At 43.0% G+C, this 22,329-nt stretch overlaps 1 protein-coding gene and 1 pseudogene across 1 annotated transcript in view; both read right to left on the bottom strand.

The window, feature by feature from the left end:
- SLC12A3 (solute carrier family 12 member 3) overlaps positions 1 to 22,329 on the bottom strand; it is a 169,972-nt gene that overhangs the window by 71,622 nt on the left and 76,021 nt on the right. Inside the window, exons 11-14 of the mRNA XM_029608720.1 lie at positions 18,844 to 18,951; positions 10,561 to 10,684; positions 8,939 to 9,040; positions 2,359 to 2,514 (exon numbers count right to left, since the gene is read on the bottom strand). Coding sequence (XP_029464580.1) covers positions 2,359 to 2,514; positions 8,939 to 9,040; positions 10,561 to 10,684; positions 18,844 to 18,951 — 490 coding nt within the window. The remainder of the gene's footprint in view (positions 1 to 2,358; positions 2,515 to 8,938; positions 9,041 to 10,560; positions 10,685 to 18,843; positions 18,952 to 22,329) is intronic.
- Positions 16,652 to 17,447, bottom strand: LOC115095269 (annotated as a pseudogene).

Here is a 22,329-nt window from a genome sequence, read left to right as displayed (position 1 = left end):
TCACCATTTGTACTGTCAGCATTTTTAAGATTTCCCCATGTACTGAAAAACATAATGATATGATGACCGGACTTTAGTCACTGATATACAAGCAGTTGCTGTACTTTAGATACAACACAACAAAGCAAACACATCCTAGAAGGATGCAAATCAGTTTGTTATTCCCCCCTCTCCCCCAAAAAAAAAACCAACCCCATTCTCCATAAACTCAGAACTAAAGCCAAACTCAGCTCCTTTACTGCTAGTTTCAAGCTAGTTCTACCGACCTTAGTGACATTTCCATGCTAAGATTGAATAAAAAGAGTTACAACTTAGTACAACCAGTCTCAGAAAAGCATCTATAACTTTGAAAGAAAAGTGCATGCTCTCTCCCCTCATCACATTAATAAATCAAATAGAAGAAATACTAAATTATATATCCAAGAGGAAAAGCAAGAGGAAAGGCGGGATAGAGGAAAAATGACAGACATTTAAATATCTCCAAGGCTTCCTTGGAAAGGAGGCTCTGGAGCGAGGGTTCATGGGATGAGGTTGAAAGGGGGGCGTAATCCTAGAAAATATTTCTTTACAGAGAGGGTAGTAGATGCACAGAACAGCCTACCTTAGCAGGACAGTATATTCATTCAAAAAAGCATAGAATAAGCACAGAGGTTCTCTGAGGGAGAGATAAGGATTGTAAACTGAATAGTTAGCAAAGATGGGCAGACTAGAAAGGCCGTATGGTCTTTTTCTGCCAGCATGTTACTATGTTTCTGTATTAAGTAATAATATACTGTTAAGATGTAACAGCGGGTTTTCCAATTCATATTCTTGTTAAGGAAATCACCACAGGTCGAGGTAATAAAATCTGTACTAAAATTGCAGTTAGATTTTAGCATGGGTTTTATTTAACGCGCATGTAAAAAAAAAAAAAAAAGCGGTCCCCACAGGATGCATGAAGCTAATGATATACAAATAGACCAGGAGTAAAAGAAAAATCATGCTAATGAGCTTTTTCAACTCGATGGCCATTTTGCATGCCATTACCTGAAAATCCGCACTAAAAAAAAAAAAAAGTTCCCCGATCTTCCGCGTGGAATTCACCCTCCTGCCTCAGCTTGAAGTAGCCGGGCCAGGCCACACTGGCCTGGCGCATCCTCCCTCCCTTCCTTCCTTCCCAAGCATGTCGACCTCCCAAGGGGATTGGTCCTTTCACTGACAGCTGATAGTGGAGGGACCAATCGGCTGCCAGTGAGGAAGTAAGGTCTTCTTTGGCTTGGGCTCCTGGTAGGGGATTTGGAAGGCTCCATCTGTTTTGTTGGGTAGGAGGGGGTTCCAGAGGGTGGAAGTTCCAATCTGGCCATTTTTTTTTTTTAACTGAGAGGGAGGAGGCTGGGAGAGGAGGGAGGACCCCAATCCGCAACATGCTAATATAAGGGCTTATTACCCTGCAATTAGCATGAGATACAGATTCTAACTCTTGTTTTAGCATGGGGATTTTTTGGCTCTAAAATTCCTGTTACATACTGGGGTTAGGTTAGCACAAAAAAAAACCTCATACTAACACTGAGTTAAAACTCGTAATAGAGACAGTGTAGCTTATTACAGTGGCTCCTATATCCCTTCAGCATGTGACTCCATTGACTTCAGTGCTATCGACCCTCATACAAACTGACATTCAATTTCTTCTGCTCTCTGCTTTGGGTTTCCATCTCATGTGAACCCAACCTCTTTTGAGCTATAGCACCATGAGCCCTTTTTTTTTTTTTTTTATCCCCCTTCCAACTCAGCCCAGCCATTACGGCAGCAGTCTCTGATCAGGGGGTCACAAACCATGGCTCCTTCTGGAATCTGGCTCATGTGGACCCTAACCCTGGCCACAAAATATTGGCATTGAGTCAGGGCTGTGACTATACTCCCTCCCTCCCAGGGATTGTGAACACTGCCTCCGCAGTATCCCCCAGCCTTGGCCAGCCCAAGGAAACAGAAGCCAGGCCCAGAAATTGAACTCATGTGCTCCACACATGCGAGGGTGCAGCACTTGCCACCGAGCCACGCCAAAAATTCAGTTTCTTATTTCAGATATTACAAAGCTCATCCTCATGTGGACTTGAGCAAGTTAGACATTCTGCAGGGGACATTTTGCCTGACAGTAGTACAACACAGTAATGCACAAGATCAAAAACTGGAAAACTATAATACCTTAATTTCATTTTGACAAAAGTCCTTCTTATTAATTTCCACAAATGTTTTGGATTTGAAGCGTGATAATGCCATGCCAACAGGCACATGACCAAGAAAGACGTGACATCTCAACGCAGCTTCATCAACCAATCACAATGCAGCGTGTAAGCTCGCATCACAAAGTCCCAGACTTACCTGGCTTTTTATAGAGAACATATCCCAGTAAGAAAATGACAATGCCAATAGCTATCAGGGCTGCTTCCCAGGTTAGTAAGAACATGATAACCACAGACACAACAGCTCCAAACAGGGATGCCCATTTACTGTAATATTTGAATGATGGCCTCCAACCTATTGAAATACAAAAAGAAAATACACATAATACATTTTTTTTTTTTTTTTTTTTACAGATAATAATATGATGATATTTGTATCCAGATTGGCAAATTATTATGACGTTAGAGAGGACCATTTTTAAAGTGAATTAGCTGTGTGAAAACCACTCTCCCTCAATCCTGCTAAACATATGCGGAGTACAAATTTATAGCTGGATTGGCAGAAGGCAGCCCTGACCACCTGTTTTGGTGTCTTCTTTTAAATAAGGTGCACAGATTGACGTTTCAGCCCTGGGTGTATTATTTTCCCACCACAATTTTGCTCACACTTGAAGCAGCTACTTGGGATGATTTTCACGATGAAAGTCCACATGTATTTTCCCTTTGAAAGCTAAGTGCAAAATCTGCAGGGATAAGGCACCCAGGGACTTTGCACCAAGGTGGGCAGTTAACAAATTGCCATCCCTCCCCCACATCATGGGCATTAGTTTTATTTTTATCATGATTTATACAGCACATACCAAACATATGCAGTGCTTATCTTCCTCAGAAGCTATTTTTATAATATTATAATTAAGGTGCCCGGGGCAAATTCTGTGGCAGTTATGCAGCACAGTATTTTAGATTATGTAGCACATTTTGCATAAACCAACAAAGTTTGATTTAGTTAAAAGTATCTTATTTGGTGCATATTGATAGAATCTTGCAGCCTTATGTGTGTCAAGTTTTTTCTTTTCATTTTCTTTCCTTTCTAATTAATTTGTTTCTGCCTATTTTCTTTTACTTTTCATTCCTTTTTTTCCTCTTCTTTCTTACTCCAAGTTTTCACTACAGCCTGTCCTCCTCTCTCACCCTTCTCAGTGGTCGTGCCTCCCTTTTTTCACCATGTGTTCTCTTCTTCTCCTCACCCCTTCCCTCCCTTCATGTAGCTACTGGCCTCTATCTACTGTATATGTTTACTAGCCCTACCTTTCCTCCCTTCTTCCAAGTGAGTCCTCCACCACTCTCTCGCATGGTGTCTTCTTTATACCCCCTCCTTACAAGTGTTTACTCTGTGCCCCTCATACTGTGTGTGTCCCTCATCTCTCCTCTCACACCTACATGTGTAAATTATTCCTTCCTCTCCTATCTCTCCCACCCCCAGACAGAAAATGTGGCTCCAATATTGCCAGGTGTTTTCCCTTCCCTTCTCTCATCCTTCCCCATGTGCCGTCTTTCTCTCCTCCCTCACCCCCCACTCTTTAGATACAGATCTTCTCTCCCTTCTCTACTAGCTTTGAGTCTTGTAGCCCAGCGGTACCACCATGCTTGTATGAGAACTCTTGGAGATACATGGCTCAGAGTTAGTAGAGGGAGGAGGGAATAGATGACACATGGGTGCGTGGGAAGAAAGGAGAGAGATGACAGGGCAAGACTGGAGTCATAGCTGCTGGAAGAAGGGGATAGTGAGAGCCAATAAGCTCACAGAATGCAGAGCAGTGGGACAGGGCAATGGCAACCAGCCTCAGAGAAGACAGCAGGGGCTGGTGGCTGCATTTCAGCAGCAAAAGGTAGATTATATGGCAATTTCTGTAGCCACAAAATTGTGGCAATCCAGGAATCCTGATTATATCATTACATTTTATTTCTACCTCTGCTTCAGCTACTTGGACAATTAAAATCATGAGCCAGTGAACATTTAGTCAAAATTACACATCACCCTTGTAGGTCTCTACATATTCTAGATATAATTTAGGCTCATTAAAAATTCTCAATCCTCTTGCTAATCTTTGAACCCTATAATATTCTTCTTTTAATCGCATTGATCATTCCTGCATAAACTCTATGAGAGAAAATTGGTTGTCTGATAAATGCCCTTCCTCAGTCTGGTTAAATGTATGCATGGGGGTAGGGGATATCCTGGGGCTAGGTTTTGGATAGGATTCCAAAACACGCACAGATTGAAATTTCAGGAAATGTGAATTTTATGTAATTTATCTTTTATGTTTTCAGGATAATTTGCATATAAGTATTACCTGTTCATGGAAAGGGAAAGGAAATATTATGCCATATAGATGATTTCAATGTCTGGCTCAAAATCTAGTGTAAGGAAAATGATTTTGGATACATTGGAGGCTGGGGCCATGTATGGAGCAATAAAAGATTATATGGTAAGAATGGCCTACATTTTTGTCTGTGGCAGGAAAGAGGATGCTAAGTGAAAAATTCAGATCATATATTGTCAGGCATTTAAACTAGAGAGTGGAGGTGGCCAGTGAAATTAGAATGTCACCCCCAAGCAATACAGGAAGTGGGAAGAGAAAGTAACAAAATCAATCAGTTCAAAAAAACGAAAAAGGCAACTAGGAAGAGCAGCTGGAAAGCTATGACTACAAGTGCTAGTAGTTTGTGCAATAAAATCTTTTCCTAATGATGCCCTAATGATAGAGGTGAAATTGGGCATTGTTGCTGTTATGGAGACATAGTTCACTGAGTCTCATGATTGGGATGTGGCCATCCGAGGTTTTAATTTGTTAAGGAAGCACAGAGAGGACAGAAAGGGGGAGGAGTAGCTCTTTTTGTCAAAAAACAAAATACAAACACCTGAATTGCAAGAGATGTGGGGTAAAGAAGAAGCATTATGGACCATCCTAAAAAGAGAAGATGGTGCTTCCATTTTTACTGATGTGATCTACAGGCCTTCAATCCAAACAGAAGAACTGGACAGAGACCTGATCGCGGACATCCAAAAGGTGGGAAAGAAGGGAGAAGTGTTGCTCAGAGATTTTAATATTCTGGATGTGGATTGGAGCATCTCTTCTCAGAATCTGCAAAACGTAGAGAGATAATTGATGCCCTTCAAGGTGCTCTGATCAAACAAATGGTAATGGAACCCAGGAAGGAGGGTTCCATTACCCCAGAAATGGGGATAATGTCTCTGATGTTCGGGTAGGGGCTCACGTGATGTTAATCTGGTTTTTCTTAAATAATTTAGGAGAAAGTAGAGTGAGCACTAGTGATCATCAGACGATATGGTTCGGTATCGAAATAGGATACAGAGAAGTCACATAATTTCCTGAGTTTTGAATTTCACAAATATGGACTTTGTCAAAATGGGAATCTACCTGGAGGAAGAACTGGAAGACTGGGAGAAAATGGGTGAGGTAGAACAACAGTGGGCCAAATTAAAAGGAGCTATTACAAAGGCAACAAATCTATATGTTAAGAAAGTAAAGAAGAGTAAGAAGAAAAAGCAACTGATCTGGTTCTCTAAGGAGGTGGCTGAAAAAATGAAGGCAAAAAGAACAGCATTCAAGAAGTATAAAGGATCCCAAAAAAAGGAACACAAAGAAGAATATCTGTTAAAAACGAGGGAAAAAAAGAAAGTAATCAGGAAAGCAAAAGTCAAGCAGAAGAAAGGATTGCCAAAGAGATAAAGAGAGAAGGCAAAACATTTTTCAGATATATCAGAGAAAGAAGGGAAGCCCGAAGTGGTATAGTGAAATTGAAAGGGGATAAGGAGCACTGTGTGGAAAGAGATAGAGAAATACTTCAGTTCGGTGTTCACTAAAGAAGACCCTGGAGAAGGACCATTGCTGATTGACAAGACCGTAGATAGAGATGGGGTAAATGAAATTCCGTTTTACAGAAGAGAATGTATGGGAAGAGCTATGAAAACAAAGTAAACAAGGCCATGGGGCAGGATGAGATTCATCCCAGGATCTGAGGGAGCTCAGAGATGTGCTGGCGAGTTCGCTGCATGACCTGCTCAGTAAATCCCAAGAAAAGGGAGTTGTGCCAAGTGATTGGAGGAGAGTTATGGAGGTTCCTCTCTTCTTACTGCTTCACAAGAGCAGTAGCGGAGAGGAAGCTTGAAACTACAGGCTGGTTAGCCTTACCTCAGTGGTGGGAACATTAATGGAGACTCTGCTGAAGGAAAGGATAGTGAACTATCTACAGTCAGGAGGATTGCTGGACCCGAGGCAGCATGGATTCACCAGGGGAAGGTCCTATCTGACAAATCTGATTGATTATTTTGATTGGGTGACTAAAGAATTGGATCAAGGAAGCGGGCTCGATGTGATCTACTTCGATTTCAGCAAAGCTTTTGATACGGTTCCACATAGGAGGCTTGTGAATAAAATGAGAAGCTTGGGAGTGAGCGCCAAAGTAGTGGCATGGATTACAGATAGAAGACAGTGTGTGATGGTAACTGGTACCTACTCTGAAGAGAGAACAGTGTTAAGTGGAGTACCACAAGGGTCGGTGTTGGGACTGATTCTGTTTACTATCTTTGTGGGCGACATTGTGGAAGGGATAGAAGGTAACGTTTGTCTATTTGCGGATGATACTAAGATCTGCAACAGAGTGGACATGCTGGAAGGAGTGTAGAGAATGAGACGTGATTTAAAGAAATTTGATCAGTGGTCGAAGATATGGCAGCTGGGATTCAATGCCAAGAAATGCAGAGTCATGTATCTGGGGTGCGGTAATCCAAAAGAGCTGTATGTGTCTAGTGTGGGGTGATAGTGTCTAGTGATCTGAAGATGGTAAAACAAACTCAGACAGCAATAATCAAGGGCCCTGACTTTTACAGTCTGAGAAACTTATAAGTATGGGGTTGACCTGTATGGTGCAGCAGGTGCTGTCGTGGACAGACTCGATGGACCGTTTGGTCTTTTTCTGCCATCATTTCTATGTTTCTGTGTTTTTATAAATTAGAACATAAGAACATAAGAAATTGCCATGCTGGGTCAGAACAAGGGTCCATCAAGCCCAGCATCCTGTTTCCAACAGAGGCCAAAACCAGGCCACAAGAACCTGGCAATTACCCAAACACTAAGAAGATCCCATGCTACTGATGCAATCAATAACAGTGGCTATTCCCTAAATAAACTTGATTAATAGCCGTTAATGGACTTCTCCTCCAAGAACTTATCCAAACCTTTTTTGAACCCAGCTACACTACACTAACCACATCCTCTGGCAACAAATTCCAGAGCTCTACTGTGCATTGAGTGAAAAAGAATTTTCTCCGATTACTCTTAAATGTGCTCCTTGCTAACTTCATGGAATGCCCCCTAGTCCTTCTATTATTCGAAAGTGTAAATTCTATTAATTAATAGAATTGTTGCATGTAATGTTTAGGGGACATGGACTGTGGGGCTTTTTTTCCTTTTTGAATTGATAAGCAGGTCACTTTTTTAAAATGATTTTTATTATAGGATTGAGATGTATTTATTTTATGGTTGAATGATTGTAATTCATGTTGGAATGATATAACCTGTGGAAGGTGGATTATAAATTTGTAAATTAAATTAAATTTCCATTTGCCCACACTAAAAGCAAGTGCAGCTGCCTAGAAGTCACTTTATACCCAGGGCAGTTTTTCAAGGGAAAGTACATGTGTGCTTTTCCTTTGAAATTTAGTGCAAAGTCCATGTGTAAAAAGTGGCTGCAGACTTTGCACCAAGGCAGGCAAGCCTGAAGCTTTTCCCCCTGTATTGAAGTAAAGAAAATAAGGAAAGAGCATGAGAGGAGAGGGTTCGTTCCTAGGCTTGTATGACTGAATTTTCAAAGCCATTTGCACATATAAAACACTGTTTTATGCACATAAATAGTTGTTATAAAATTGCCCGGAGCTTAGTGTGGGTAAAAGTGTGCATGTAACCCAATGTCGGGCATACTTTTGTGTGCCCTGGGTACAGGCGATTTGGCGGAGCAGAACTGATACCACTCCTTGGGCCTTGGAGGTCTCTCCTACCCTTGTCTGAGAATCCATGCCAGGGGACTAAGCCCTGCTACTGAGTGTGCCCCTGCCTTCACAGTCACTCTTAAGATGGGCTTCCTTATATTTTTAAATTTAGCATATTTTTACCACTTTCTGTAACAATTTAAACAGAAAAGGTGATGACTGTGCACCGTTCAGAAGCCTTACATTGAATGTGGGTTGGGAGCAGTAATTGGACAAGAGGCGTTTTTCACCTTTACAAAAAAATATTGGTCCAAAACATATTTTCCCTTCATGTTGAAATACGTCTAATAACTATATCATTGGCTGGTATTCTGCTTGTCTTCACTTATGTTATATTTAGAATTGTTAAACAGAAAGGAAAGATCCTGCATCCTAATTAAATACAATTAGGTCTTACCCCTTATGATATCCCAGCATATCAACATAGCTTGAACTTATTTTTGCCAAACAGGTCTGCATTGTCACAGGGATCCTGCCTTCATAATAAGGCCCCCCCATCCCACAACAGAAATCCATCTCTAATAATGCCGTCTATACCAAGCTACTCTCAAAAGTATCTAGATTCAGATCTACCTAGAGACCTGATCATTAAGCTTTTCTCCCATAGACAAAGAATGGGAGAAAAGCCTTAGTAAATCAGGCCCTATATTTAACCTAAAACATAACCCTATCCAGGAATTTCAGCCCCTCCTGCTGAAGCTTTTACCTGGTGAGTTGGTGACAGAGGCGTGGAAACAGCTGAAATTGATGAGGGCATACGAGCATAGAAAAAAATTTGAGATGATTGGGGCAATTGTATTCAGTTCAGCTACAGGAACAAAGAGAAAATATATATTAATGTCTGTTCCTGCCAAGCCAGAATCAATCAAAGCAGCAGCTAATTAAAACTTGATAAATATTGAAAATCTATGCTATGGATATAAACTCTGTCTATAGTTTTTGTTTTGTTTTGTTTTTTTGTTGGGTTTTTTTGTTTGTTTGTTTGTTTTGGTTGTTTTTTTTTACAGACAAGGGCTAAATAAGCCCCAGTTTATTATAGAATGCTAAGGATAAAATACCTGAGGTTAGCATAGCCAAAGACAGTGTATGTGACAAAAATATGATCAGAAACATTATATGTGAAGTTAATAGAACAAATAATAATTTTAAAAAACACATATACAATAAATAAGCTTAATACACTTAAGAATAATATTGGTCTCTTATGCATAGCATATTGAAGGAATAAGGAAAGAATTACTATAAATCTCAATAACCTGAAAGGGAAATCCTGATTTTTAATTTTATGACAAAGGCTGTTAGGGTTCGGCAAGTCCAATGACTTCTTGGTTAGATCTCCAAAATGTTGAGGCTAGAGAAACCACGTACATCTGGATAGTGTTGCACAAATCCCTGACTGCCAGACTCTCTGCTGACAAAAAAAACCATCTTGTAGGTCTCATTCTAGGAGCTGGTCCCCTTTGAAGGCTTTAGCCAGTAGCAGATCTCTATCTGACCAACATAATCATCAGGGGAAGTTAGAAGACAAGTGGGGAAGAGTAAGGGTGAAAACTGCAAGAGTAAAATATACTGAATGCAGCACATTGCACAAAATCTCTGGATCAGAGATATAGTTATTATCTAACAACCGTGTGTCAGCGCTACAGCCCAATAAATGAAGTGCTCACATACGTCAGCGTTAATATGAAGCTTTAGAATTTTGTGGGGAAATGTGGGTGATATTCAGGCAATAACAAGCAAAATAACAGACTTCACACTGTGAGTCTGAGCTATCAAGAATTTCCATGAAATCTGCACTGTACAGGGTGCATTCAAGTTCCCCAAATCCAATTCCCTTCATCGCAGTGTGCATCCCGGAAATCCCCCTCTCCCCCCTCCTGCCACACTCACTAAGAGAGACAGAAAAGGGATGGGGCAGTGCCACGCCTCAGTCCCGTTCTTTTATATCGCGCAAAGCTGCACAGAATCAAATGGAGCAAGCATTTTACACATGAAGATTAAAATTAAAAGGAGATCGGAAGATACTTATTTGAAGCATTGGGCTCTCTGCTAATGCGGATTACTCAGGGATAAAAAAAAAGTTGAGTATCACTAGTACAATATCATGAGGCAAGAAAGAGAGCAACAGATTGGCCTGTCAAAATGAAATGAATTAAAAAGAAAACCAACAAAGTATTGGATAGAGAGTAGGACCTAGTGATCCCAGAAACTTTGCATCCAGAAACAGTCATTAGCCTTAAATAGGCACCCTCTGGCCCCCATCTACTTTGTTGGTTTTCTTTTAAATAACTTGATACAAACCAAATTATTAAAATTGAATGCGCTTACCGATAAGAATGAAAGCGACCGCAATGAGGAAGGTCAACAGGTAGCCTCTGATTGGCTCATTGTTCTTCCCATAGCCCTTGCCAAAGAATCCTATCATAGGGTAAAGGTTATCCTTGCACAGGCACTGAAACAGAACAGCGGTAAAGCTTTTTCTAAGGGATCAAATGGCTTCGATTGGAATAAACAGAGAGGAAGTATGATAAAAATAAAGCGTCTCATTCTCTACACTCCTTCCAGCATGTCCACTCTGTTGCAGATCTTAGTATCATCCGCAAATAGACAAACGTTACCTTCTATCCCTTCCACAATGTCACCCACAAAGATAGTAAACAGAACCAGTCCCAACACCGACCCTTGTGGTACTCCACTTAACACTGTTCTCTCTTCAGAGTAGGTTCCAGTTACCATTACTCGCTGTCTTCTATCTGTAATCCATGCCACCACTTTGGCGCTCACTCCCAAGCTTTCCATATTGTGTACAACAAGAAAAGAAAATGCACACATCACTTGCAGGCCCACGGGTCCACCAAGCACATTTTCAACAGGGAAACTCCCAGCATGTTTCTCTTTGAAATTACGGGACTGGTCAGTGCCGTAGGTATTTCAGTGCCCACACACTTTGCGCACCTGTTTCAGGATTTGCAATGCCAGCACCATAAATCATGCTTGGGGATTTCAAAATGAAATCTTTCCTCCTGCCTTTCCTCCATCGCTCCTTTCTGAGTGCTGCACCCTCCCCCCCCCCCCCCCCCCCTCTCCCATGGCCCCTTCCCTCCTTCCCTTCCCCATAGCCCCTTCCTGAGAGCCTTGCCTCCTGTCCTCTTCCCTTTGCAGTCCCTTCCCTGGTCCTCCCTCCCCATGGCCTCGTGCCAAGTGTTCTTTTATTTATTTTGGATTTATTACCCACCGTTTTAAATTTTAAAAAAATTCACCCAAGATGGGGTGCAATATATTTGAAAGGTAGCACTCAGTTAGAAGGAGACTTAACAGTTCTAGTCTGAAGAAGGCTTCAGAGTAAGGATTACATTTGATATTGATCAATAATAGGACTAATTAGGCAAAACATAGAACAGGGCTAACTTGAAAACATAGGGCCTTATTTACTAAACATTTTTCCCATGACACAAAATGGGAGAAAATCTTTATAGTAAATAGATTGTAATCCCTCTGGGGATAGGGAAATACCTATAGTACCTGAATGAAATCTGCTTTGAAGTATCAAAAAAGGCAAAGTATATTAAAATAAAACAAAATGTTAGCAACAGGACTAAGAATACAACTCATCTCAGTAAAATCAGCACTGGACTATTTAGGTAAGAATGCAAACATCTCAGCATGTCCAGAGGTTATAGCTGCACCTTTAAGGAACTCACATAAATACAAACATCTCCACAAAACAGATGCAGCAGCATATTTAAGGCAGCCCATAAGGTGCCAAGCAGTTTATAGCACTCCCTCCTGTCCCCTTAAAGCCCTTTCCAAGTGCTCTCCCTCTCCTCCCTGTGACCCCTTTTCCGCCCCTTTCTGAGTGCTGATCCCACTATAACCCCTTCTTCTCCTGCCCCCACCATGACCATACTATTCCTTCAGTGCACTCTTTCCCCCTCACTCTCAGGCCAGCAGGCCAGCCAGAGGTCATGTAGTAGTGGTGAGAAATGCTCCTCAGGATCATCACCTTGCTTGCTGCCGCCTCTGGTCGTGTGGAGCAGCAGCTGCTGAAGGTGCTGGTGGCAGTTCGCTTCCCCTTCTCCCTGATGTGGAGCAGTTTCAGATTCCTTGCTGTGGCAATCAGCCACATTCATCCCTGCCTCCCCTGCGGGCCAGTTTGGGGGCTTCTTGAAGTTGTGTTCTTCCTCTCCTCTGCATGGGATCAGGCAGGAGGAGCCTCAGAACAGAGCCCCTCAGAGTCAAGGTCAGCCTGCTCTGTTTCTCAGCAGCTGCACTTCGGTTGCCTCCCTTCTGTCAGACCCCCCGTCATGATCTTACAGAATCCAGGTTGGAACTACTGCTGTAGAGCAGGGATGGGCAAACTTTTTTTTTTTTTAAACAGGGCCACATTACTGGTGCTTATTTGAATCGGGAGCCGGGGGGGAGAGAGGTCTCCCTTAGAAGTCTGTGAATGGAGGGGCAGAGCAGTTACAGAGCCAAATACACAGCACAGTGAGAGGACCAAAGCAGCAACCATACCAATAAGATGAAGAATTCAAACCAATTAACAAATAGAACATCTAAATAGTTCAAAACTCTTATAAAATATTTCAACACAGACACATCAAATCAAACTAGTAAGGATTTTTTTAAAAATTCCTCACTCTTCATACCTGGGAACCTTTGATTTCCAGATGCCCTGAGATTGTCATCGATTAGCAGGCAGAGATGAAGCGGGGTTGTTGCACAGACACGTGCTTTCTTTCTCTCACCCACATACATATACACATGCTCTCACCCATCCACCCATACATACAATGCTGTCTCTCACCCATCCATACACACACACACACACACACACACACAATGCTCTCTCTCATCCATCCACACACACATTCTCACTCACCCACCCATAACACACACAATGCTCTCTCACCTACCCATACACATGCTTTCTTTCACCCGCAAATATACAATGCTCTCTTTCACCTACCCATATACACATATATGCTCTCTCACCCACACACAATGTTCTCCCTCACCCATCCACACACACACATACAATGCTCTCTCATCCACCCAGCCACACATACAATGCTCTCTCATCCACCTAGCCACACACACAATGCTCTCTCATCCACCCAGCCACACATATAATGCTCTCTCATCCACCCAGCCACACACACAATGCTCTCTCATCCATCCATACACACTGCTCTCTCACCCATACAAATCCACAATGCTCTCTCACCCATATACACACACACACACACTGTTCTCTCACCCATACAAATCTACAATGCTCTCTCACCCATATACACACACACAATGCTCTCTCACCCATATACACACACAATGCTCTCTCACCCATATACACACACAATGCTCTCTCACTCATACACACACACACACACACACAATGCTCTTTCACTCATATACACACACACAATGCTCTCTCACCCACCCATACACACACACACACAATGCTCTCTCACCCATATACACACACAATGCTCTCCTGCTCATATACACACACACACACACAATGCTCTCTCACCCACCCATACACACACACATATGCTCTCTCTCACCTATACTCACACACACACACTGCTTCTCTCACTCACATTTCTCCCCCTCCAGAAGCAGTCTCCATCTTCAGCCCCTGCAGCAGACCCAAATGTGGCCATGATGATTAAGAGCCATGCCATGCTGCTCTTCCGACCTAAAACCCCGCCAGCCAAGCTGCCAATTCTGGCAGGGCTGCAATGCTTCTCCCCTTCCTGCCTCACCAGCCACACAGTCAATTCTGGTGGGGCTGCGATGCTTCTCCGATTCTGGCAGGGCCGTGATGCTTCTTCTCTTCCTGCCCCGCTGCGCTCCTTTTCTTGCCCATTGGCCACAATGCTGTCCTTATGCTGCTATGTCTCTGAGGGGGATGTCACTGCCAGGCACCAACACCCAGGTCGATGATATCGACAAAGGCCCGTGATGTCAGGCAAGGCACTAGCGGGAAAGTTATAATGGGACAAACTGCATAGAAGGAGGGCCATAAACAGCCCATCATCAGGTCAGATTTGGTTCAAGGGCCATAGTTTACCCACCCCTGCTCTAGAGAGAGATGTTTATTCTCTGTGTGTGTATGTTCAGATTTAGAAGTGTGTGTGTTGTAGCTGAGAGCAAGAGATTACAAGAAGAATGGCAGTGGAAGAAATGCCATTACTGGCAAATCCATGAGCTATGGGAGAAAAATGAATCCCCAATTTGTGAACAACATGCATTAGTAAGTACCATAAGAATTGTTAAGCAGAGCAGACTAGATGGGTCATATGGTTTTTATCTGCCTTTATTTACTGTGTTTCTATTACACACATACTAAGTGAAAAAAGACAGTAGTCACCTTATAAATTAACTAATTTATTAAAGCATGAGCTTTTGATTCAGAGTCCACTTTGTCAGATGCACAAAGTGATGTACAAGAAATGTACTCATTTATTAAACCTCATGCTTTAATAAATTAGTCTATAAGGTGCCATTTGATTCCTGTCTTTTTTGCTTTACTAGACTAACACAGCTATCCCTCTGAAAAGTTTTCACATACTAAGGGAATTACACTCCAGTTCAGGGGTTTTCAATGCAATTCTCAGAGCAGTTTTCAGGATATCCATAATGAATATGGAATGAGATAGATTTGCATAAAATAAAGACAGTGCATGCAAATCTATCTCATACATATTCATTGTGGGCATCCTGAAAACCTGACTGACTACTAGATGTGCCCCGAGGGCTGGGTTGAGAGCCACTGCTCTAGGTAACTAAGTTTATATTGCAAATCATGATTTCATTTTGCTTTCAGCAATTATTTATTTTCACATGTGACCGGACCCCTCAGTCCATCGCTGTATACCCTAGTTCCATAGAAACATAGAAACATAGAAACATAGAAATGACGGCAGAAGACGACCAAATGGCCCATCCAGTCTGCCCAGCAAGCTTCACACATTTTTTCTCTCATACTTATCTATTTCTCTTAGCTCTTGGTTCTATTTCCCTTCCTCCCCCACCATTAATGTAGAGAGCAGTGATGGAGCTGCATCCAAGTGAAATATCTAGCTTGATTAGTTAGGGGTAGTAGGGGTAGTAACCACCGCAATAAGCAAGCTACACCCATGCTCATTTGTTTTTTCCCAGACTATGTTATACAGCCCTTATTGGTTGTTTTTCTTCTCCCCTGCTGTTGAAGCAGAGAGCTATGCTGGATATGCATCGAAAGTGAAGTATCAGGCACATTTGGTTTGGGGTAGTAACCGCCGTAACAAGCCAGCTACTCCCCGCTTTGTGAGTGCGAACCCTTTTTTTTCTTCTCCCCTGCCGTTGAAGTGGAGAGCTCTGCTGGATGTGTGAAGTATCAGTTTTTCTTCTCCCCTGCCGTTGAAGCAGAGAACTATGCTGGATATGCATTGAAAGTGAAGTATCAGGCTTATTTGGTTTGGGGTAGTAACCGCCGTAACAAGCCAGCTACTCCCGTCTTTGTGAGTGCAAATCCTTTTTTCCACATTTCCTCTTGCTGTTGAAGCTTATGATCCATTTTCTGAGATGCAATATCTTGAGCTATCCATCCCCTCTTGCCCTCCTCCCACCTTGGAGTGCCAGGATTAGTTGCTCATGCCCTTGATAACCAGCCGTTCTGTGACTAAAGGTATGGCTAGAGTCAGTGCAGAGCAGACATCAGAGAGTCAAGATGTAGAGATTTTTTCCTCCCTGGCTCATCAGTTTCCCTTTTTGGAGGGGGATTCTTTGTGCACAACCTACCAGTGGATCATAGGTATTTTAGTTGCAGTAAAGATGTAATTTTGGCCTGAATCCCTTTGGATCTTGCACTCCTCGTCTGAAGACCAATGAGCCCATTCACTCCTTGAACTTGGCAATTACCTGTGACAGTCTCGGCTGCGTGAGAAGCTGGAAGGCTGGAAGAACTCTACCACAGAAGGGACTGTAGTTCGCCCTGCTCCCTTGGGGAAGGTCATCCTCGCAGTCTGTACCAATGGGACAGGGGCTGAAGATCAGTGAGCTCATTCCCAATGAATGTGGCAAGCACCTTTGATAGCAAGACACCAGTCTAGGAAAGGTTTTGAAGAGAGTATTTCACTTTTTGTTGTGAGGAGGTTTTTCTTAAGACACCCCTCTTCACTGGGAGCCTGGCTGGGTCAGCAGGTTTCTACCCACAGACCTTTCAAACCGTGGAGTCACCAATGCAGAATTACTACAAGGAGTGAAGTAAGATCAAGGGAGACCCTTCCGGATCTCCACAAGTATGGGGATCAAGACACAGGGCTGGATGCTCTGGAAGATCCTGGATCATAATTTGTTTTGTAACATTTGCTTAGGCTTCCGCCTTTGCATCTTCCCCAAAGTCTTTCTCTTCCTCAGTTGTGGCGACCTCTTACTCGGAGACCAGGTCGTTCATGTCTCAATAAACTCCATCTCATCCATGCCCTCGTCCATGTACCTGGCAACAGAACATGTCAGTGAATAAATCTGAGAGGTGCTTGAAGAGCTCCTGGATAGCCATACTGTTGCCAACAAAGGTGGCAGCCATATTAAAGCCCCCGAGCTGGATACCACAAATGGCCATCTTCATGTTGTTGGGGATCCATTCCTTGAAGTAGCTGCGATTCTTGTTCTGCACATTCATCATTTCTTCTTCTACCTCCTTCATGGATATCTGGCCATGGAAGATGAGGGCCACTATCAGGTAGCAGCCGTGGCACAGGTTGCAGTCTGCCACTATGTTCTTGGCATGGAAGACTTATTGGATCAGCAGAGGCACCATCAGGGCACAGTACTGCTAGCTGCCTTGGCTGGTCAGTGGAGTGAAGCCAGGCATGAAGAAGTGGAAGTGGGGGAAGGGTCCATATTGACCACCAACTTGCAAAGGTTGGCACTGAGCTGGCTAAGAAGTGCAGCCAAGTGGTCATGCCACTCATAGTGGCAAGACCCACCATAGGTAGAGGTGATCAGCTTGAGGGGGATGAACAGATGTTATACAGAGCTTCGTAGTCTATGCAGTGGATCTCGTCTGTGTTTTCTATCAGTTGTAGGGTTCTACCACAGCATCCAAGACCTCGGGCGAGGGCACCATGCTGAAAGTGTTCATGATGCGATCTGGGTACTCCTCCCAGATCTTGCTGATGAAGAGAGTGCCCATGCTGGAGCCTGTGCCCCCACCACTTTTAAATTCAATAATACTAGTACCACAGGGAATCTGAAAAGAACCTAAGAAATGCCGTGCAGGGTCAGACCAATGGTCCATCCAGTCCAGCATCCTGTCTCCAACACGGCCAGTTTGAAAGTACCTGGCAGATTCTAATGGGGAGATTAGTTCCCTGTTGCTCACTCCCAAACATAAGAAGATAGCCAACTCCAGGTCTTCCTGGCTAATGATTGCTAATGGACCTGTTCTCTAAAAACTTGTCCAAACCTTTTTAAACCTAGTTATCCTACTAGGAGTTACTTAACAAGATTAATCAATACTCTAGCTTCCAAAGTTCAGTGTTGCTCAGTTGTCTATGGCACCCTTGGTGGTGAAACTACAACAGCACAACAGATTAAAAAGTTCTGCTTTGAAAAGTGGAAAGCAAAGCAGGAGTTTAAAATAGGAACTTGGCAGATACCATAGTAAATGTGCCCAAGCTAGAGCATTTTTTATGATTTAAACAGTATTTTTAGTTGTTGGTGGTGGGAGCCACAGAACTATTTTAAAATATAAAATCAGCGGTAGCAGCAGCAACCGCTCCCTAGGATGATTTGACTTCAATATGCAATCACAGGCTGAAGACAGATAGAAAGGTAACCTCATCGCAGCTGGAGCTTTTTAATATCACTCCTCAGTAAAAAAAGACAGAACCCAACTGTGTGTTATTGCAACCCTTCTATTCTTGGCTCCAGGTGTCCATATGAAAGTACTTACCTTATCAGCCTAGATACACAATCCTGACTTCAAGCCAACTTACTGATCCTAAAAAAGCACCCTTTCAAGCACCATACTTGTCAACATGAAATACTGTTCTATTCATGAAATACCATGCTGTCAAGATTACTGTGTCAATGCATTAGAACATATACGTAAAAACGTTAATTTTCAAAGTGATTTATGTGAGTAACAAGCATTTTATCTGTGTAAAAAATTTCCCACCATTGATATAGTGAAATGTACACACAGTGTTTGACAACGCATTTATCTTTAGCCGCATTGAGACGAAGCAATCCTGGGGTCATATTTAGGGTGGGGGAGGAAACAAATATATGTAGATTGCATTTTCAAATCTTCACATGTACTTTACTAGCAAAATACTACCCACACTAAAAAGCAGGTACAAATGACCATTTGCACTTTGCACCCACAGCAATTTTCAAAGGTACTTTCACTCTGAAAACCGCCAAAGCCTGCAATTAAAATGTACATGCAGTCTTTGTCTCAAAGAAGATGAAGTGAAAACTGGCCAGTAATGATTTGGAATGTAATTTTATATGGCTCACTGAAATCACTACCATTGTAAATACTATTCCTGAATTGTGAATTGTAGCATTTTTTGGTATTCCTAATGAAAAACTTTAGACATGTTCAAGGCCTACCTGGAAGACCTTAGGTGCTGAAACAAGGCAAGCTAAGGCAGAGGAAAGGGTAGCCCCAAAGATTCCAGCTGTGACCAAAGGAGCAAATCCAGACACCATACTCATACTCTATAGAAAAAGCAAGGTTGTTATCATCAGAGAAGCACTCAACACAGATCTTCTCTCATGGCTCATTGGTTCTTTCATCAACTGTAGCATTTATTATGCAGGACTGTTTTCTTCTTTTAAAGAATCAAAGCCAAGATCAGATCACACTAATAAGAAAATAACATTTAGTCACCTTCTGCAGAAATCAAGCCCTTAATTATCTACAAGTACTGAAGAAGCCTAAATTCATCAGTCCAGGGATTTGTGAAAGTAAAAAAAAAGTCATTGGAGTAATACCACATTAATTAGAAGTTTGACCAGTCACATCCTAACAAGATTTCAGCCTAGTATATGTACTAGCAGGGAGCAACTTTTAATGTGTCATCAAGGCTTGTGTCAGTACTTTGTATGGGGTTTCCTTAGAAAATCTGGTCAGTGGTGCACAACAGGTACATAATACCCATGTACATTTGCACCTACTTTGAAACCGGTGCAAATGTAATTGCAGAAAGTATGCAGTGGGCTTTCAAAATAAAAACCCAATGCTTACTGTCTCTCCCCCAACCTAATCGTGCCTCTTCTCTGCCCTTTTTTGCCATGGGTAAAAAGTAGCTGCATTGTGAAGGGTGGAGGAATGGAATTTTCCAAGACCCCATTTCCAAGGGTAAAAATGCTGGGACTGACAGAATAATCCATTTCATATTTCCCTGTGATATAATCTGCCAGTAGTTCTAGTACCTCAGAAATGATGCCACTGTAAAAATGCACCAAGCTTTTGCGGGGACAGAGCACATATATATGCATATTGCATATATAATATAATTGCAGTAACACATATGTACAGCATTACAAACAAGACACAAAGAGCCTAACTTTCAAACCTATTCATGTTACTGCATGTGCATATGTAAATAGATGCGTGAAGATTTAGCCTATTATTTTATAAACTGCATAGCGTCAGCTGCGCAGTGTACAATTTAAAAAATATCACATACTTATTCTATGAAAGCATGTGCATATATTTCAGAATGTGCATATATTTCCATTGCAATGAAAGGTGAAATTACTTCTTATCTGATAATTTCCTTTCCTTCAATACAGTCAGACCAGTAGATTATGCACACCGACCAGCAGATGGAGACAGATCAACAGGCTCGCTGATGAAACTTCTTATATATTTCTACACTGAGAAATATATAAGAAGCTGTAACAAGCTAAGTATGGCGCGAGCCATCCAGTGCTCCTACCATGTGACAGAGGCTGGCCAATGGCATGGATACCCTGTCACATGGTAAAGGCAAAGGCCATTGGCGCCATTTTTATTAGTGGCAGCCGATGGCCCGAGAGTGGGAGATCACTCCCGGGACCCCCACTGGACCACCAGGTACCTGTAAAAGGTTTTTTGGGGGGTGGTCAGGAGGGTGGGGGAAGCTAAGGGATTAGTTTTAAAGGGTCGGGGTGGGTTTTTTGTTTATCGGCTCGGGCGCAGCCGATAAACAAAACCACGATCGGGCCAGACGAAAAAAAAAAAAACCCACGATGTGAATCGGAACCGGAATCAGAACTGATTCCGGTTCCGATTCACATCTCTAATGTAGACCCTTAAAAGCAGCTACCTTCTACAGAACCAAGTTCATTCTTTAAGGGAAGGTTGCAAAGATAGCCTTAGAGCTGAAATCCACAGTCCAGAATCACAGCTTCCTGGTGGACACTATGAAAGCTACATCCATTTCAGATGATCGCCTATTGCAACTGCTGTGTATTCTTTATCTAGTTCAAACTGCAAGGAGTCCTCCCCAATGTCTCTACTTGTACATGCGGCAACATGTTCCCTTTTTATTTTTCTTCAAGAATCCAAAAAAGATACTTTGGCTAATGAGCCACCTCTCATAAAATCTTCTCCTGCTATACAAGGGGGAGAATTCATTTCTCTGAGAAAAAGAGAATCACTCCTTTTATCTCTTCTGCAAGGCTTAGCGCCCACCGAGACTGGAAAATAAGGAATTGCAGGTTGACTTATGAAGAAATGCAGCACCAAAAATGCCATCTGCAATGTCAGGGAAAAATCCTCCGTATCCAGCTCTCCCTATGTGGTACTCCATCACACATGTTCCTGAAGTCCTCTGCTGCAGAAGGTTGCCCTCTGCTAATAAGTATACATTAGGGATGTGAATCGTTTTAGGACGATTAAAATTATCGTCCGATAATTTTAATATCGTCTTAAACCGTTATGGAACACAATACAATAGAGATTCTAACGATTTATCGTTATAAATCGTTAGAATCGTGAGCCGGCACACTAAAACCCCCTAAAACCCACCCCCGACCCTTTAAATTAAATCCCCCACCCTCCCGAACCCCCCCCCAAATGAGTTAAATAACCTGCGGGTCCAGCGGCGGTCCGGAACGGCAGCGGTCCGGAACGGGCTCCTGCTCCTGAATCTTGTTGTCTTCAGCCGGCGCCATTTTCCAAAATGGCGCCGAAAAATGGCGGCGGCCATAGACGAACACGATTGGACGGCAGGAGGTCCTTCCGGACCCCCGCTGGACTTTTGGCAAGTCTCGTGGGGGTCAGGAGGCCCCCCACAAGCTGGCCAAAAGTTCCTGGAGGTCCAGCGGGGGTCAGTGAGCGATTTCCCGCCGCGAATCGTTTTCGTACGGAAAATGGCGCCGGCAGGAGATCGACTGGAGGTTGTTCAGCGAGGCGCCGGAACCCTCGCTGAACGACCTCCTGCAGTCGATCTCCTGCCGAGATCGACTGCACGAGACTTGCCAAAAGTCCAGCGGGGGTCCGGAAGGACCTCCTGCCGTCCAATCGTGTTCGTCTATGGCCGCCGCCATTTTTCGGCGCCATTTTGGAAAATGGCGCCGGCTGAAGACAACAAGATTCAGGAGCAGGAGCCCGTTCCGGACCGCTGCCGTTCCGGACCGCCGCTGGACCCGCAGGTTATTTAACTCATTTGGGGGGGGTTCGGGAGGGTGGGGGATTTAATTTAAAGGGTCGGGGGTGGGTTTTAGGGGGTTTTAATGTGCCGGTTTTGCGATTTTTAGATTTTTAGATTTTTCACGATTTTTCACGATATTTTTACCCCCCCAAACGGCAACAATACGATTCCCTCCCCCTCCCAGCCGAAATCGATCGTTAAGACGATCGAGGACACGATTCACATCCCTAGTATACATAGAAACATAGAACTGACGGCAGAAGAAGACCAAATGGCCCATCCAGTTGGCCCAGCAAGCTTTTGCACTTTTTTTTTCTCATACTTATCTGTTACTCTGTTAGTAACCTTTTGGTTCTATTTCCCTTCCACCCCCACCATTATTGTAGGGAGCAGTGTTGGAACTGCACCAGAGTGAAATATCTAGCTTAATTAGTTAGGGGTAGTAACCGCCGCA

Source organism: Rhinatrema bivittatum, chromosome 7 (genome assembly GCF_901001135.1).
Source record: "Rhinatrema bivittatum chromosome 7, aRhiBiv1.1, whole genome shotgun sequence".
In the NCBI taxonomy this organism is placed as follows: Eukaryota; Metazoa; Chordata; class Amphibia; order Gymnophiona; family Rhinatrematidae; genus Rhinatrema; species Rhinatrema bivittatum.
The sequence above is the reverse complement of the archived record's forward strand: the minus strand, read 5'-3'. Positions and strand labels throughout refer to the sequence as shown.